This window comes from Somniosus microcephalus, chromosome 33 (genome assembly GCF_052327205.1).
Source record: "Somniosus microcephalus isolate GS21.2 chromosome 33, FLI_Smic_1.0, whole genome shotgun sequence".
NCBI lineage: Eukaryota > Metazoa > Chordata > Chondrichthyes > Squaliformes > Somniosidae > Somniosus > Somniosus microcephalus.
In genome coordinates, this window is record NC_141019.1 from 29,875,647 (window position 1) to 29,895,362 (window position 19,716).

A 19,716-nucleotide genomic window follows, 5' to 3' on the forward strand; every position below is an offset into this window, starting at 1 on the left:
CCAGGATTTTGACCCGGCGATATATTTCTAAGTCAGGATGGTGTGTGACTTGGAGGGGAACTTGGAGGTGGTGGTGTTCCCATGCGCTTGCTGCCCTTGTCCTTCTAGGTGGAAGAGGTCATGGGTTTGGGAGGTGCTGCCGAAGAAGCCTTGGCAAGTTGCTGCAGTGCATCTTATAGATGCTACACACTGTAGCCACGGTACGCCGGTGGTGGAGGGAGTGAATGTTTAAGGTGGTAGATGGGGTGCCAATCAAGCGGGCTGCTTTGTCCTGTATGGTGTCGAGTTTCTTGAGTGTTGTTGGAGCTGCACTCATCCAGGCAAGTGGAGAGTATTCCATCACACTCCTTACTTGTGCCTTGTAGATGGTGGAAAGGCTTTGGGGAGTCAGGAGGTGAGACACTCGCCGCAGAATACCTAGCCTCTGAGCTGCTCTTGTAGCCACAGTATTTATGTGGCTGGTCCAGTTAAGTTTCTGGTCAATGGTGACCCCCCCCCCCCCCCCAAGGATGTTGATGGTGGGGGATTCGGCGATGGTAATGCCATTGAATGTCAAGGGTAGGTGGTTAGACTCTCGCTTGTTGGAGATAGTCATTGTCTGGCACTTCTGTGGCGCGAATGTTACCTGCCACTTATCGGCCCAAGCCTGAACATCGTCCAGGTCTTGTTGCATACGGGCATGGACTGCTTCATTATCTGAGGAGTTGTGAATGGCACTGAACACTGTGCAGTCATCAGCGAACATTTCTGACCTTATGTTGGAGGGAAGGTCATTGATGAAGCAGCTGAAGATGGTTGGGCCTCGGACACTGCCCTGAAGAACTCCTGCAGCGATGTCCTGGGGCTGTGATGATTGACCTTCAATCACCACAACCATCTTCCTTTGTGCTAGGTATGACTCCAGCCAGTGGAGAGTTTCCCCCCCGATTCCCATTGACTTCAGTTTCACTAGGGCTCCTTGATGCCACACTTGGTTAAAGGCTGCCTTGATGTCAAGGGCAGTCACTCTCACCTCACCTCTGGAATTCAGCTCTTTTTGTCCATGTTTGGACCAAGGCTGTAATGAGGTCTGGAGCAGAGTGGTCCTGGCGGAACCCAAACTGGGCATCAGTGAGCAGGTTATTGGTAAGTGCCGCTTGATAGCACTGTCGATGACACCTTCCGTCACTTTGCTGATGATTGAGAGTAGACTGATGGGGCGGTAATTGGCCGGATTGGATTAGTCCTGCTTTTTGTGGACAGGACATACCTGGGCAGTTTTCCAAATTGTCCGATAGATGCCAGTGTTGTAGCTGTACTGGAACAGCTTGGCTAGAGGCGCGGCTAGTTCTGGAGCACAAGTCTTCAGCACGACAGCTGGGATGTTGTCAGGGCCATCAATCAATTGTCAGTAACTGGCTGCACACACTACACACACATCTACTCCTCTATTTACTCACCTTAGAGGTAATGCACCAATTCTTTTTGGCTTTTTTATTAATATTTAGGTGAGTGGTGATGTGAAACATGCTTCTAATCTCCCTCGTATTCATCACCAAATAACCTCCCCCATGTTGGATCCGTGGTTCAGTGGATATGCTATTATTAAATAATCACACGGATGCTGTACATTAACAATAAACAGGTCTTTACTGAAGGAGGGTAGTCTCTAGACTGGGGGTACAGAGGCATGCGCAAAACTTATATACCGGTGTGGTCACTGCCGGTACTACAGTATACAGGAGCTGTAAAAGTAGTTCTGACTTAAAGGCACATACTAATCTAAAAGGGGAGGAATTGTAGTGTAATACCCCTAATATTCAAATAACAATTAACATTTTTAACATGTACATTAAACAACAAAAGTCCATTTATAGATTCAGTCTTGGGGCGGCTTCCTGACCCTTTCGGGATAGCGCCTTTCCGGAGGTTCTTGTTCTTGGTGCAGAGGCGATTCTGACCTCTTTTCATCGGGTAGTTCATCGGGTTCCACTGCTACTGGGTCTGAAGTAGATGCTACCGGTATGTCGGGTTCATCCCCAGGTACTCGAGACATGGGGTTGACGCGTTCCTGTGACGCTAAGATCTGATCGACGTGGCGTCTCACAATGTTCTCCCCGACATCCACTGTGTACATTAATCGCCCCTGCCTTGTACATATTGTTCCGGGTTGCCATTTCTCTGTTCGATAGTCACGGGCCAAGACTGGTTGCCCTACATTGAAGCTCCTTGTCGGCTTCTCATTGATGTGCTGGAATTGTTTGTCCTCAACATTTCTTCGCACATTTGGTCTGAGCAAGTCCAGACGAGATCTCAACCTTCGGTTAAAGAACATCATGGCCGGGGTCTGGTTGGTAACTGCATGTGTCGCGTTTCGGTAGGCTAATAAGAAATTGTCCATCTTATGCTGTAGTGGAATTTCATCGTCGCACATGGCCTTTATCGCCTTCTTAAAGGTTTGTACGAACCTCTCAGCCAATCCATTTGTGGCTGGATGATACGGGGCGGACGTGTAATGCCTTACCCCATTCCTTTTCATAAATTTTTGGTACTCGTCGGACACAAACTGTGGTCCATTATCAGAGCAAATCTGCTCTGGCAAACCGTTTCTGGCAAATATGGTCTGTAGGACTGCAATCGTTTTCTCTGTAGTGGTTGAAGACATTTTTATCACCTCAGGCCACTTTGAATGAGCATCCATGAATGGACCAGCGAAATCAATATGCACCCGTTGCCATGGAGAGGAGGGCCACTCCCATGGGTGTAGAGGGGCATGTGGTGGTGCATTTTGGACCTTCTGGCATCCTAAGCAGCTCTTAGTTAGGTCTTCAATTTGTTGATCGATTCCTGGCCACCACACAAGCCCTAGCAAGGCTTTTCATTTTCACTCCCCCCAGATGACCTTCATGTAGCTCATTTAGCACTCTCTCCCTTAACTTGGGTGGAATCACCACTCTGGATCCACACATCACTGTTCCCTGGCATACTGACAGCTGTTCTCTTCTGGATGAGAATGCTGGCAACAGTGAGTCGCCATGTGTTGGCCATCCCCTCACCGTCAATTCATATACCCGCGACAGCGTCGGATCATTGCGGGTCACCTCTATATCCGCGTTTGTTACTGGCAATCGTTCAATTATCGACGAATAAAATATCTCGATAGGGTCCACTGCTGGTGCTTCCTCCACAGTAGGCAGTGGCAGGCGCGATAGCCCATCAGCGTTCCCATGCTGTTTCGTGCCTTTATATTCTATTTCATATTGATTCGCCCCTAGAAACAGGGACCATCTTTGTAACCGCTGTGCAGTCATCACTGGAACGCCCTTCTTAGGATTAAAGATGGAGACAAGTGGTTGGTGGTCAGTCAGCAAGGTGAACTTCTGCCCATGCAGATAGTGGTTGAATTTTTTTACTCCCCATACTAGGCTGAGGGCCTCCCTGTCAATCTGGGCGTAGTTGCGCTCGGCTGAGGTTAGTGACCGAGACGCAAAGGCTACTGGCCTCTCCAACCCGTCTGGGAATTTGTGCGACAGCACCGCTCCAATACCGTAGGGTGATGCATCACATGCCAAACGAATTGGTAGTGCTGGGTTGAAATGGGCCAACACCTCTTTTGATGTGATCAATTCTTTACACTTCTGGAAAGCTCGTCTACGTTCGTCATCCCACTTCCATGGTACCCCTGTTTGCAGTAGGGTGTTCAGCAGGTGTAATACCGTAGACAAATTTGGTAAGAACTTGTGGTAGTAGTTTACCAGCCCGAGGAACAACCTCAGTTGTGACACATTTTCCGGTGCTGGAGCCTTGACTACTGCCTCAATCTTGTCAGGGGACTTATGTAACCCCTCTTCATCGATGACGTGGCCACAATACGAGATCTGTTTCTGGAAAAACTCGCACTTGTGGCGATTAGCTCGTAGCCCATACTCCTTTAATCTGGTGAGCACCTTCTCCAAGTTGGCGAGGTGATCACCGTCATTTTCGCCCGTGCCCAAGATATCGTCCAAATAACACTGGGTCCCTGGAATCCCTTGCAGGACCTGATCCATCGCCCTTTGCCAGATAGCCGGAGCCGAGGCTACTCCAAACACCAGCCGGTTGTATTGATAGAGACCTTTATGGGTGTTGATCGTAAGGTAATGTTTCGAAGCTTCTTCTACCTCCATTTGCAAGTACGCCTGGGCTAGATCAATTTTGGTGAAGCGTTTACCTCCAGATAGCGAGGCGAAAATATCCTCAATTCGTGGAAGCGGATATTGCACCGTGTGAAGGACTGGGTTCACTGTCACCTTAAAATCCCCACAGATGCGGACCTTCTTTGGTTCCCCAGGCGTATTACTCAACGACCTCTTCATTACAGGAACGATGGGTGTAGCCCACTCGCTCCAGTCCACTTTGGACAGTACTCCTGAACGTTCCAAGCCTTCCAGCTCTGCTTCAACAGCTGGTCTGATCGCATAAGGCACTGGTCTGGCCGTCAGAAACTTTGGGCTTGCATTTTCCTTTATTTTAATCGTTGCTGTTATTCCTTTTAGTGTTCCTAGTCCCTCCTGGAACACTTCTTTTGCATCAGTTAGCATTTTTGACAGTCGTCCAGGTGTGACGTCGTCATCCTTTTTGGCCTCAACCTTCAGTGCCTGTATGGAATGCCAATCTAATTGTATCTTCCGGATCCATTCACGTCCTAGCAGTGGTGGTCCTCCATTTGGCAATACATATATATCCATTTTAGGTATTTCCTGGCCTTTATATGTCACTTTCACCCTTATTTTTCCTTTGGGGTAGACTTTTTGCCCCGTATACGTCTTCAAGACAATCTCTGTAGCTTTCAAGGGTATGTGTGAAAATAGCCGTTTGTAGTCTCTTTGATTTATGACTGTTAGAGCTGACCCTGTGTCCAATTCCATTTTCACTTGGACTCCGTCTATCTTGAGTGTAACCCAGATAGTCTGGTGATCCTCCATTTCTGTTACCTTATGTAGTTTCAGACAACCCAGCGCCTTGCTTCCGGAGTCTGTGTCACTTTTCTGTTCGTCTGAACCACTGTCCATCACCTGGTGTACCTTTTTGTACTTCTCCTGTGGAGATTTCTTACTGTTGGTTTTCTTCCCAGACCTGCAGACTCTTGCTATGTGTCCTGCTTTCCCACACTGTCTGCACACTTGGTCCTTGAACCAACAATCTTTCTGGTCATGTGTTGTTCTGCCGCAGCGATAGCACTTCCCTGTTCCATAGGTGCCATATTCTTGCGGTCTCCGTTGTATCTCTGCAGCGCCCCTTGCGGCTGCTTCGTGTGATACTGCCATACTGAAAGCTTTGTCCAGCGTAAGGTCCTTTTCTGATAGAAGCCGTTTCTGGGTTCCTTCACTTTGTAGCCCACACACAAACTTGTCCCTTAACGTATCTGCTAGTCCCGCTCCAAACTGGCAGTGTTTCGATAGCTTGCGCAGTTCCGTTAGGTACTCAGCATTGCTTTCGTCTTTGTGTTGGTTCCTTTTATGGAACTTAAATCGTTCTGCTATCAGCAGCGGTGTGGGGTTTAAGTGGTCCTGTAGGATTTCTACTATGCTTTCAAAATTCTTGTTTACCGGCTTCTCTGGGGTTATTAGATTTCGCAGTAACCCATAAGTTTTTGCACCCATGGAATTTAACAGAACCAGTGCTTTATTAGCATCGGGCACTTCATTCGCCCTGCAGTACACCTCAATACGTTCCACATATGTCGCCCAATCTTCGACTTCATTGTCGAACGTAGAGATACTGCCACTCTTCGGCATCCTTGGGTGTGAGTTAACTGTCATAAATGGCACCTCCCGCGCTTCCCCTTCTCCGCTGGCACAAAATGGCGTCTCCCGCGCTTTCCTTCCTTCCCGCGCTCGCCCTTCTTCTCCGCTGCGGCTTCTAAAAATGGCGCCTCCCGCGCTCTTCCTTCTTCTCCGCGGCTCAATGGCGTCTCCCCTTTCTTCGCCCCGTGGACCCTGTTCAGCCCGTGAGCCCTGGCTGTGCTCTGCGCGTTCTTCTTTTTATATTTTTCGACGCCGCTCAGTCTAGAACCCGGCTGTTTCTTTACCCTCTCTCCGGTTTGTTTTCTTTTTCTCGACGCTGCTCGGTATTCAACCCCCGGCTGCGCCCTGCGCTCTTCACCCTCTGTCTTACCCCGTCGACGCTGCTCGGCTTTCTCTCCGCCGTCGGTCGGCTCCAGCCGCCGCTGCTCGGGAAGGGTCTGCGCTGGACCTGTCGTCGGTCTCTTACTGCTCGTCGTGGCTGGGGAACCAAGCCCGGCTCTCCAGAGCCTCCCGTGAAGTTCAATTTCTGCCTGACTGCTGGGCGGTTGCTCGTGGTCGATGCCCGTGTTCCTGGCCTCGACTATTTTTTTTTTTTTTTTTATGTTGCGTGTAGATTCGAATCGACACTCGTCGCCACTGTTGGATCCGTGGTTCAGTGGATATGCTATTATTAAATAATCACACGGATGCTGTACATTAACAATAAACAGGTCTTTACTGGAGGAGGGTAGTCTCTAGACTGGGGGTACAGAGGCATGCGCAAAGCTTATATACCGGTGTGGTCACTGCCGGTACTACAGTATACAGGAGCTGTAAAAGTAGTTCTGACTTAAAGGCACATACACTACACCCGACCCACCCATTGACATTATACACCCTCCATAGACAGGGGATGGGAGAGAGCATATGGATGTTTGGATACTGTGGACAGTTTTTCCTTCCCTCCTGCAGTGGTATTCTTTAAATCAACAATATCCACAATCATCTTCTAAGTTAACCAAACCTGCACGTCCTCTATCACTGGCACCAAATCTTGCTTCAGTGAGCACATTGCTGACATCTAGTGCTAGAAAGCAATATAAGAACATAAGAAATAGGAGCAGGAGTAGGCCAATCGGCCCCTCGAGCCTGCTCCACCATTCAATAAGATCATGGCTGATCTGATCCTAACCTCAAATCTTCTATCACTCTGCATCCACCCGAACCCATGTGATCTCCCGGGAGAGGCGAAAAACCAGATAAAGACCCAATGGCCAATTTGGGAGAAAAAAATCTGGGAAATTCCTCTCCGACCCATCTAGGCGATCGAAATTCTTCCAGGAAATCACTCTGTCCCTATATTTTCTACAGTACTTACCTTCTGTAAAGGCGATCTCCACCCCAGCCAGGAACAGGAATAAAACCATCTCCTGAAATCTAACAGAATTAGAACACAGTAGGAGCAGAACAAGGCTACACGGCCCCTGGGCCCACTCCACTACCCACAGGGCCATGACCATTCCGAACCCAGACTCATGTCCAATTTCCTGCCCACTCCCCGTAACCCTTAATTCCCTTTACTTCTAGGAAACTATCTATTTCTGTTTTAAATTTATTTAATGATGTAGCTTCCGCAGCTTTCTGGGGCAGCAAATTCCACAAACCTACCACCCTCTGAGTGAAGAAGTTTCTCCTCATCTCAGTTTTGAATGAGCAGCCCCTTATTTTAAGATTATGCCCCCTAGTTCTAGTTTCACCCATCATTGGGAACATCCTCACCGCATCCGCCCGATCAAGCCCCTTCACAATCTTATATGTTTCAATAAGATCGCCTCTCATTCTTCTGAACTCCAATGAGTAGAGTCCCAATCTACTCAACCTCTCCTCATATGACCACCCCCTCATCCCCGGGATTAACCGAGTGAACCTTCTTTGTACTGACTCGAGAGCAAGTATGTCTTTTCTTAAGTATGGACACCAAAACTGTATGCAGTATTCCAGGTGCGGCCTCACCAATACCTTGTACAACTGCAGCAATACCTCCCTGTTTTTATATTCCAACCCCCTAGCAATAAAAGCCAACATTCCATTGGCCTTCTTAATCACTTGCTGCACCTGCATACTAACTTTTTGAGTTTCGATATGGTAAAAATATGTTCAGCTTTAGACTTAAATGGATGTATTTGTCTGCATTTGTTAATTTTAGTGAAGTGTTATGACTATCGAGTGGGGAGAATCACCCATAGATTGTCAAGCTGTCAAACAGCTGGAATTTATCTTTTGAAAGTTATTTGTCAGGCAGTGTTTTACTGAGCTGAACTACAATCTTGGAACAAAAAACTGAGAATAAAATGCAACTTCTGAGAGATGGACAATCCATATAATAAGCTGTTGGAAGTTACAGCAAAGGATAGGTTTGAGTAGTGGTGTATCGTGTGTGCTCTCTTTCTGACCTGTGGCTTTCTACACTCCACAGGTGATTGTCCACGAAGTTCCTGGTCAGCTGTTGGAAATTGAGATGTTTGATAAAGACCCAGATCAGGATGACTTCCTGGGCAGGTGAGAGCGCTGTGTATCTGTGTACACATACGTGTCAATGTGTGTGCTTTGTGAGTGTATATGTGTGTGTGTGTGTCCGTGTGCAGGTCTGTGTACACGTGTGTAGGACTGTATGAGCGTATCTGCTTGTCTTTACATTGATATCTTGACTCCAACTACCCCCCCCCCCCCAATCCTCATTACTTTCCTTCCCAATTACTCACGACTCTCCTCAAACTGTTCACTATCCCTACAACTACTGACCCAGCACCCCAATCCTAAACAACATATCTGCTTCATTATCATGAAATGAATGGAATAAAAATCAGGCATGTTATATAATGGGCAGCTCCGACAGATCACCGCCCAGGCAATGTAAAACCAAACCAAAATGTACCCCATTGTGCGTTGCATTGTATAATTTTCCTTCTAAAACAGCACATCATCCGTATCGTGAGCATTGCCATGGAAGAAATGCTAATAATTTTAAAATCAAATTTGATGGGGAAATTGATAAAATATCACAAGGCGCGGATACCTGAGGCAAAGTTCATGTCCTGTGCTACTGTAGCTCAAAATGTTGCTGCAACACCCAGGGCTGCGCTAGCTCCATATCGGGAAAACTGGCTCCATGGGTTATATCGGGTTGTGGTATATCAAAGAGTTACAATGAGCCGTCCCGAAAAGATTTGATTTGGATATTAAATACAGCTACTTTTTATTTAAATCAAATCAGATTTAATAAAATATTATAAACAGATGAACATTCTAACAGTAAAATTATAAAGAGGTTTTCTGTTACAGTAACTCAGCTGGGCTGCACAGGACACCTGTTGAAAATAGTAAATATACCTTCTTCCCCCCCCCCTCCCAAATTTACCACACACTTTATGGCTGACTCCTGCTGTCCCCTGGTGTTTTATTCTTGCTCTTTCTCGATGCCTTGTGTGGCCTCGATTGTTTCTTCCACTGATGTAAACGTGCTTGCAATGGGAGTGAGAACGCGATCTCAATATTTCTTTTGCTTTCAGAATGCAGCTGGACCTTGGGGAAGTGATGAAAAATCAAATAGTGGATGAGGTAAGGGGTTGTGAAGATGCCGAGATAACTACTGGCCAGGGAAAAAAAATTAAAGGGGCACTGTCTTCATTCTTCATGAAAATTATTTGGTAAAACTAAAGGGTAGAAGTTACTTTTGGTGATGTCGTATGAATGTTTAACGAGCTTGTACAGGAAACTCTTTTTATCCGGGACCGGCGTGGTGCCGGTTTATCAAAAAGTCCGGATTAGAGAGTTATTGTTAAAAGGTACGAGAGCTCCGTACACAGCAACAAATCCAGGCTTCCCTGTTGCTTAGCAACAGGTGCAAGAAGCCCGGCCACAGACCAAGCGTCCCTGTTGCTTAGCAACAAGTGCAGGAACCCCCGATTACACAGCCAAGAATCAATAAACGGCCACTAATATGAAGAAAAACTTAACTGAACCTACTCCTGAATTTTGCCGGTTAACCGAGATTTCCGGTTGTTTGGGTGCCGGTAAATCAAGAGTTTCCTGTACCACATTCCTCGCTCTGCTATGTTAAAGGAGGTCTTAACCTATTTATTTTAAACAGGTTAACGCCTCCATTAAAATGAATTTGATCTGAATGCATCAAGCATTCGTATGCTAACATCACTCCGTTATTTCTACTCTTACCCTGTTTGTGGAGGGAGGAGAGCTGGAAGACCTGTGCATCATTTGTGTTATGATTATGTCACACACACGTAATTTGCATCATTGTGTTTTGGGCTTGCAAACAAAATTTTAAAAAAGGTTTGGCAAACTTGTTTTGTGAAGACAAGTCATCTTTTAATTTCCAAAAACATCGGCTGTCACTGATGGCTGTACATTACCAGGCATCATCTTTCCGTGAGTTTTGCGCTGATCAGGGTGCGAGATGTTACTGCAGGGGAATGCAGTGTTTTCTCATTTCAGGCACCCAGTGTCGGCATTAAGCACTCCCAGATCAGGTATAGGACAGTTAGATGCAGAGTAAAGCTCCCTCCACTCTGCCCCACTAATGTGCTTCAGCCCTTGGAAGAATACTTAGGCCGGGAATTTCCTGGGAGTTTAGAAGGATATGCTGATGGGGTTAGATGAAGTAAGATGGGAGGAGACTCGTGTGGAGCACAAACACCGGCACAGACCAGTTGGGCCGAATGGTCTGTTTCTGTGCTGTACATTGTATGTAATTCTTGCTCTGCCGCTGATGTAATTAAACTGACTACGCACTTGGTTTGAGTATAAAGCAAGGCTTTAATCAACTTGTTTCAGAACATGGAGGTCTAGTTGTACTTCACTAGTTCCTTGTCTCACAAAATGTCCCTGGCAAGCTGGGGCCAACGCCAGAGTATTTATACTCCTTGGACGGCGCCACCAGCTGGCCATCCAGTGTTATTTCATAGGTAGTTTCTCGATGATGAGATTTATGACAGTCGCCATACCTTCCCCCGAAGTACAGCAGGAACCCGTTTACGCCACACTTTCAACAAAGTTATGGTGGTGGAACGGGAGCAGCTCTGAGGAAATTCCTGGCCGGATTCATTTACCAAAGTTCCTTTTTTTTGGTGTGGTTTTATTCAGACCTGGTATGCGTGAACTATTTTTGTTGTACCTCACTTTATAATATTCAGCTCTGGCCTGTCTTGTGATCATTGAATCATAGAATAGTGCAGCACAGAATGAGGCCATTCGGCCCGTCGAGTCTGCGCCAGCTCTATCGAAGAGCAATCCAGTTAGTCCCACTCCCCGCTCTTTCCCCATATCCCTGCAATTTTTTCTCCTTTAAGTATTTATCCAATTCCCTTTTGAAAGCCACGATAGGATGGTGGAAACAGATTCAATCAGGCAGTGAATTCCAAATCCTAACCACTCGCTGTGTAAAATTTTTTTTCCTCATGTCGCCTCTGGTTCTCTTCCCAATCACCTTAAATCTGTGTCCTCTGTTATCGACCCTTCAGCTATTGGAAAGTTTCTCTTTATTTACTCTATCTAAACCCATCATGATTTTAAACACCTCTATCAAATCTCCTCTTAGCCTTCTCTGCTCCAAGGAGAACAACCCAGCTTCTCTCGTCTCTCCATGTAACTGAAGTCCCTCAGCCCTGGAATCATTCTAGTAAATCTCTTCTGTATCCTTTCCAAAGCCGTGATGTTTGCTCTGTGCCTGACTCTAACCCTCTGTCTGTTCTCTTATGTAGTGGTTCACTCTGAAGGACGTGGAGAGAGGAAAGGTTCATTTGAAACTGGAGTGGCTGTCCCTGTACTCTGACCCAGCAAAACTGGAACAGGTAATCCCAAAAATTAGAGCTCACCTTTGAGATGTTAGTGACTCACCTTTGAAATCACAGTTTGATTGACGGACAGTCCAATGACTGACCATCACCTTTGAGACGGTACATGACTCCGTATCGTATTCGAAATACAGTCTACTCTTAATTCAAATTATTGGATAAATACATTTTTAGGTCAAAAATAACTTTGAATTTATCAAGAATAGACTGATAGCATGACTAGCATCACCCTCGAGATGATCATGTGACTCAGCATTGCCTTGCCTTTGAGACAATAGTTGGCTCAACATCACCTTCATAGCTCTTATGTTTATTAAACAGTATTAATATACTGTGAGTTTATAACTGGAATATCACCAGTTAACCATTGATTGATTGTAACTGGCAGGGGATTGATGCTCTCCAATATTTTATATAGAATTGTGGATGGTGAGAGTGAATAAGCCCTGTAATTTGCTCTTATGCTTCAATGATGTCCTAAACCACATGGATGAAGCTGGGGTGTTTTTTAAAAAATAATCTCATCATCAGCCTTTTTCTCCTCCTTTCCTGAAGGCTCTGGTATCTCGCCCAAGTGTCCATTCTTCATGTGAATGTCATCAGGCTATTCCACTGTAGTGGGCGTCAAAGCCAAGTGCAGGCCTGTCCTTGCCTGACCTCCACGCATGCACTGTCCAGCAGGGGTCTCTGGATAGTGATCAGGAGAGCAGGAACCCTGGCTGATTTTTTTGCTTCCTAGTCCTGGAAGGCTTGGGCCAATTGTAGCACCTCTTACCACTGCACATACTGAGATTAGCTAACTCAGCATTGACCAGGGTTGAATCTGGGACCTCTGGTCTGTAGGGCTCAGTTACACACTACCTTTACCAACTGAACCATCAGAGAGAGCTAAAACTGGAGTCGTTTTAAATATCGTCTGAGTCCTGAGATAAATACAGCTTCTTTGCTGACTCACAATCATTAGTCATTTTTCTAAATATATACTGTGGTGGCAATGCAATAGTGAAATCCAAGATGGCTCCTGGGCTGGAAGCTCCTTCCTGAGCTGCTGTTCTCTTCAACTCTATCCGTGGTCATCCATTGCCATCTGCTGCCCTTTCTTCCCCCAATCTCCTCTCTTCCATTGCTTAAGGTACCCTGGCTCTGATGGTGAAGGCATTGCACACTGCAATCGACAGTTAAAAAGAGCCGAGATGACTAAGATGCCCTACTCCAGAAGAATGTTACATGATTCATGGGATGGTATAAGAATAACTTGCATTTATACAGCATAGTGGTTAGCACTGTTGCCTCACAGCGCCAGGGACCCGGGTTCAAATCCGGCCTCAGGTGACTGTGTGGAGTTTGCACATTCTCCCCGTGTTTGCGTGGGTTTTCTCCGGGTGCTCCGGTTTCCTCCCACAGTCCAAAGATGTGCGGGTTAGGTTGATTGGCCATGATAAAAAATTGGCCCTTAGTGTTAGGGGGGATTAAATACGTGGGGTTACGGGGATAGGGCTTGGGTGGGATGGCTGTCGGTGTAGGGACCGGGTGCTAGGGTTTGGATGATCAGCCATGATCTCGTTGAATGGCGGAGCAGGCTCGAAGGGCCGAATGGCCTACTCCTGCTCCTATCTTCTATGTTTAACATAGTAAAACGTCCCAAGATGCTTCACAGCAGTGTAATCAGACACCGAGTGAAAGAAGATATTGGGACAGGTGACTAAAAGCTTGGTCAAAGAGGTAGGTTTTAAGGAGCATTTAAAGGAGGTGGAGAGGCGGAGAGGTTTAGGGAGGGAATTCCAGAACGAGCACAGGGGGGGGATGATGGATGGGACTTTGTGCGAGTTAGGATACGGGCAGTCGAGTTTTGGATGAGCTCAAGTTTACAGAGGGTAGATGATGGGAGACTGGCCAGGAGTGCGTTGGAATAGTAGGGTCTGGAGATAACAAAGGCATGGATGAGGGTTTCACCAGCAGATGGGCTGAGGCAAGGGCGGAGACAGGTGATGTAATGGAGGTGGAAATAGGAGGTTTTTGTGAAGAAGATATGGGGTTGGATATAGGGAAAGAGATTATCTTGCTGGTTATAAGGGAAGGAAGAGCTCAGTGTATGTCAGGTAGTTTCCATTATAAATGTGGATATAAGAATTTATAATGGAAATATAAAAGGACAGAATGTATGACTTTAAAATGGGGACACTGTGGTCCAGTTATCCAGCACCCACTAACCCTACTTGAATACATTGTACTGCACTTCATACACAAGAAATACACATTTGACTACCGGAACGTGATATATAAAGTGATGTACTGGTGTTCCAGTGGTTGTATGAGTTTCCAATCCACTTAACAACTCCCTGGTGAGGGTGGAGGGGAGCAAATTAAAGGGCAAATCATTGTGAGGCCACAATTGAACACCTCTGAGCTCCAGCTGGAGACCGGCACCAGCGGAGGGCTGGGGAGGAGGCTACCCTCCCATGATCACAACATACGAAAAATGCCAGACAGGAAAAGAGCAGCTGGTCCATCTAGTCTGTCCCTTACAGTTGTGATACCTTATGCTTCATGTTTAAGACATTCCCTACCCATCGGGTCCCTGTAACCTCCTGGGAGAGATGAAAAAATAAATAAAAACCCAAGACCAATTAGGGGGAAAAAAATCTGGAAAATTCCTCTCTGACTCCCTTGGGTGATTGAAACTAGTCCAAGAGACCACATTGACCATGACTTCTGTTACTTGGAACCTACCTCTTGTATGACATGGGCCCGTAATTTTCGACAGGAGGCTTCCTGCGTGCGGATGCCTCCGATTGGGGAAAAAATCTACGTCCCTACCTGAGGGCTCCCGCGGTCCGGCCATTTCCGATCCTGGGCCTCTCCACGACGAAATGCTCAGGGCCCAGGTATCCCGGGGCGCAGGCGGTTCACAAGCGTCCCTGGGATCAAGTGGGCCAGGCGAGCCAATGGGAGAAGGGAATCCCCCATCATCAAATCAAATCAAATCAACTTTTATTGTCATTGTTAGTGCACAAGTGCAGTACAACGAAATGTAGGCTTGCGGCTCCCGAGAGTGTACATTTGGATTAAGACATTTAAACATTCAACATTCATTTGGCTTGTAATACGTTAACATAAACATAACCATAATAAAGTGCATTGGCAGATGTGCAGGCTTTAGAGTTTATTTGTGGAGTTCAGTAGGATGACAGCCCTGGGAAAGAAGCTGTTCCTAAATCTGGTCGTACGGGTGCGAATGCATCTGTAGCGTCTCCCAGATGGCAGGAGGGCGAACAGACTGTGGCTGGGGTGGGTAGGGTCTTTGATGATGGACCGTGACCTCCGTAGACAGCGTTTCTGGTATATGTGCTCTATGGTCGGTAGCCGGGTGCCGGTAATGCGTTGGGCAGTTTTGACTACCCGCTGCAGGGCTTTCTGGTCATAGTAGCTACAGCTGCCATACCATACTGTGATACAGTTCGTCAGGATGCTCTCTATAGTGCAGCGGTAAAAGTTAGAGAGGATCAGGGGTGACAGGTTACATCCCTTCAGCCTCCTTAGGAAATATAGGCGCTGCTGGGCCTTCTTCACCAGAGAGGAGGTGTTGAGGGACCAGGAGAGGTCTTCCGTGATGTGGACTCCGAGGAACTTAAAGCTGTCCACCCTTTCCACCACAGCCCCATTGATGTGGATGGGGGTGTGACTTCCGCCTTTGGACTTCCTGAAGTCCACAATGATTTCTTTGGTTTTCTTGATGTTAAGGGCCAGGTTGTTATCGGCGCACAACTTCACGAGATGCTGGACCTCCTCCCTGTAGGCTGACTCATCGTTGTTGGTGATCTGGCCTACTACCGTGGTGTCATCCGCAAACTTGATGATGGCGTTGGAACCATGAACAGCCACACAGTCGTGGGTGAAGAGGGAGTAGAGGAGGGGGCTCAGCACACATCCTTGTGGGGCCCCCGTGTTCAGGGTCAGGGTCGGGGGGGGGGAGGTGTGGTTACCTAATTTGACAGACTGGGGTCTGTTTGTTAGGAAGTCCAGGGTCCAGTTGCAGAGGGAAGTGTTCAGGCCAAGAGTTTGGAGTTTGGTGGCCAGCTTGTTGGGGACGATAGTGTTGAATGCTGAGCTGTAGTCTATGAACAGCATTCTGATGTAGGTCTCCTTACCATCTAGGTGATTCAGTGCCGAGTGTAGAGCAGTTGTGATTGCATCCTCCGTTGATCTGTTTGCACGATAGGCAAACTGGTGTTGGTCAAGAGAGGCGGGAACACTGGCTTTGATGTGGGCTAAGACCAGTCTCTCGAAACACTTCATTATGATGGGTGTGAGTGCGACAGGTCGATAGTCGTTCAGGCACGTCACAGCCGTTTGTTTTGGCACAGGAATAATGGTAGCGGTCTTGAAGCATGTAGGGACTACTGCCTGGGCCAATGACAGATTGAAGATGGCGGTGAAGACATCAGCCAGCTGATCAGCACATTCCTTGAGTACCCGTCCAGGGATGCTATCCGGTCCAGCAGCCTTTCGTGTGTTCACTCCGCGTAGAACACCCCTTACGTCGGAGGTCGACAGAGTGAGCGCCTGGTCTTCCGGGGGTGGCAAGGCTTTGGTAGCCGGCTCCCTGTTGTCCCTGTCGAAGCGAGCATAGAAGTTGTTAAGCTCCTCCGGAAGGGAGGCATCGCTAACCGGGGGGCTGGTGTTTTTGCCCTTGTAGTCAGTGATGGACTGGATGCCTTGCCACATGCGCCGGGGGTCCGAGTTGTTGTGGAAGTGATCCTCTATCCGCAGTGTGTTTCCTTTTGGCAGTCCTGATACCCTTTTTTAGGTTGGTCCTAGCTGCACTGTAAGCCGCCGCGTCGCCAGATTTAAATGCTGCGTCGCGTGCTTTCAACAGTGAGCGGACCTCTCCGTTCATCCAGGGTTTCTGGTTGGGGTATGTCCTGATATTTTTGGGTCGTGACGACCTCGACGCAGCTGTTGATGTAGAATAGCACTGTGGATGCGTATTCCTCGATGTCATTATGGGCAAATATGCCCCAATCAGTGCGTTCGAAGCAATCCTGAAGCTCCGATACTGCCCCCTCTGGCCATACTTTCACTGCTCTCACTGATGTTCTCCCTCTTTTGATGAGCGGTTTGTATGCCGGGGCTAGAAACAGGGAGAGGTGGTCAGACTTCCCAAGGTGGGGGCAGGGAATGGCCTTATAAGCGTCTACAATGCTCGTGTAGACTTGATCCAGTGTGTTCTCCCCTCTTGTGGGGCAGGAAACATTCTGGTGGAATTTCGGTAGTACAGTTTTTAGGTTTATGTGATTGAAGTCCCCCGCGACGATAAAAGCTCCGTCTGGGTGCGCAGTTTGTTGTTCGCTGATGGCCCTGTAGAGGTCCTTCAGTGCTAGTTTGGCATTAGCGTGTGGTGGGATGTAGACCGCAGTGATGATAACAGCCGTGAATTCCCGAGGCATGTAGAAGGGTCTGCACCTTACCATCATACTTTGACAGATAGATAGACCTGTCAAATATATGAATGGGGATCTCTGAAAAAAGACACTACAGCATTAAATACATTTTTAAAACAAACCATCACATTTTTAAAGAGTTAAAATTACATTAAATTAAATATTTTAAACAAAAACTTAATTTTTTGAAAAAAATAATTAAAGTTTTTTACGGGGCTAAAAATAAACTTACCTTTTCTTAAAAGTATTTTTAAATTATAAATGAGGGAAAAACTTTTTTTTACTTTTTTAAACTCTTATGCTGGTAAAAGCAGGTATTATGCCTGCTTTTACCAGGCATAAGATTTCTAAGGGTTTTCTGCAGGCGGAGGGTCTCCAGAAAGCGGAACTCTCCACCTGCAGAGGCCCTTCTCCAGGGCAGACGTCCGATCTTGACAGATCGGAAATGCTGTTTTTTTAGCGCATGCGCTTTGCATGCCTGAAACCGGCATTTCCGATGTCCCTATGGGTGTGTACACAGCTCGTACACATCCATAGGGATCGGAAAATACGGGCCATGATCTCCACTCCAGCCAGTAACTATGCTGTATGGTCAGTGAGACATGTAGGGAGAGGAAAAAGAGGGACTGCATCCCATCAAAATCGTGATTTAAAAAAAATATTAATTGTGTTTGTTATCTTTAGGCACTGCTTGTTAATAACTCCATCACTGCACAGAACAGTGAGGAACCCTCCGCTGCCATCATGGTTGTCTACGTGGACCAAGCACAGGATCTCCCGGTACGTATAATGGTCGTGGGGCGAGAGGCTTCGATCAGCAATAGGTCCCATTTTACAGCTGAACTGTGAGAATAAAACACCAGCAGCACCTTCAAACCTCAATCCTGGCATTACACTGCACTGCTCTGTGTTGCCTTGGGTGGTGTGTTTGCCATCAGATTTTGCAGTGCTTTGACGTGACACGGTCTGCCAGGCGAGACCCTCTTGGTGATGGGGCCCACCCTGCTGGCTAGTTTACCAGTGGTGTAAGTGCAATATGGTAATCAGAAGCAGAGTGAAGAAATCTCCATCCAGCGCCCAACTTCTGTCTTATCTGTGATTTGGCAGTTGGTGTTTTTAAATACATCTATCTCGTCCATGCAGCTGAAGTCGAACCCTTACCAGCTACACAAAGAAATCAGCCAATCTCATCATCAAATTATAGATTATTGATTCCCCAAGTTTAACTTGAACTTATTTCATCTTTTTCTGTTTTACTCCCCTCTCTCCGTCTGTCTTTAGCTCTGTGTGTGTGTTGCTGGTTTGTCTGTCCATCTCTCTCTCTCTCATCTGTCTCTCTTGCTCTTCTTCTTTTCTCTGTCTCTCTTTGGCCCCGATTGTAACTGGGGATCAGTTTTCGGTGGGTGAGTTTTGGTGTCAGTTCAAACAGAAATGAGGCCCGGGGTATTTTAACTCCCGAGTCTCATTAAATGGCATCGGCCAACTTCCCGCCCACCGAGACCAGGTGAGTGGTGGGACCGGCTACCAGGCCATCCCATCGAGTCCCTGTGATCAGGAGAGGGCAAGATTGCACAGGGGAGGCCCAGGCTTTCCTTGCGAGGCCCAAAGGAGTACTCCTGTTCCTCCAGGCCCCACAAGGAATGTAAAAAAAAAAAAAAAATTTAAATTTAAAAATAATTCAGCATGGATTTGTTAAGGGAAGGTCGTGTCTGACTAACTTGATTGAATTTTTTGAGGAGGTAACAAGGAGGGTCGATGAGGGTAGTGAGTTTGATGTAGTCTATATGGATTTTAGCAAGGCTTTTGATAAGGCCCCGCATAGCAGACTGGTCATGAAAGTGATCCAGGGCAAAGTGTCAAGTTGGATTCAAAACTGGCTCGGAGACAGGAAGCAGAGGGTAATGGTCGAAGGGTGTTTTTGTAACTGGAAGGCTGTTTCCAGTGGGGTTCTGCAGGGCGCAGTACTAGGTCCCTTGAATGTAGGGGAGTATGATTAAGAAGTTTGTAGATGATACTAAAATCGGCTGTGTGGTTGATAATGAAGAAGAAAGCTGTAGACTGCAGGAAGATATCAATAAATTGGTCAGGTGGGCAGAACAGTGGCAAATGGAATTCAATCCGGAGAAGTGTGAGGTAATGCATTTGGGGAGGGCTAACAAGGCAAAGGGAATACACATTAAATGGTAGGACACTGAGTAGCATAGAGGAACAAAGGGACCTTGGAGTGCATGTCCACAGATCCCTGAAGGTAGCAGGCCAAGTAGATGGTTAAGAAGGCATACGGGATACTTGCCTTTATTAGCCGAGGCGTAGAATACAAGAGCAGGGAGGTTATGCTTCAACTGTATAAAACACTAGTTAGGCCGCAGCTAGAGTACTGCGTGCAGTTCTGGTCACCACATTACAGGAAAGATGTGATTGCACTAGAGGGGGTGCAGAGGAGATTTACGAGGATGTTGCCTGGACTGGGGAATTTTAGCTATGAGGAAAGATTGGATAGGCTGGGTCTGTTTTCTTTAGAATAGAGGAGGCTGAGGGGAGACTGGATAGGAAGAACCTATTTCCCTTAACAGAGGGGTCAACAACCAGGGGACACAGATTTAAAATAATTGGTAGGAGGTTTAGAGGGGATTTGAGGGAAAATTTCTTCACCCAGAGGGT

General features: G+C 47.0%; 1 protein-coding gene across 1 annotated transcript in view; it reads left to right on the plus strand.

Moving 5' to 3' along the window:
• esyt1a (extended synaptotagmin-like protein 1a) overlaps window positions 1–19,716 on the plus strand; it is a 145,228-nt gene that overhangs the window by 95,373 nt on the left and 30,139 nt on the right. Inside the window, exons 10-13 of the mRNA XM_085972867.1 lie at window positions 8,221–8,303; window positions 9,314–9,362; window positions 11,522–11,611; window positions 17,740–17,835. Of these exons, the coding sequence (XP_085828993.1) occupies window positions 8,221–8,303; window positions 9,314–9,362; window positions 11,522–11,611; window positions 17,740–17,835 (318 nt within the window). The remainder of the gene's footprint in view (window positions 1–8,220; window positions 8,304–9,313; window positions 9,363–11,521; window positions 11,612–17,739; window positions 17,836–19,716) is intronic.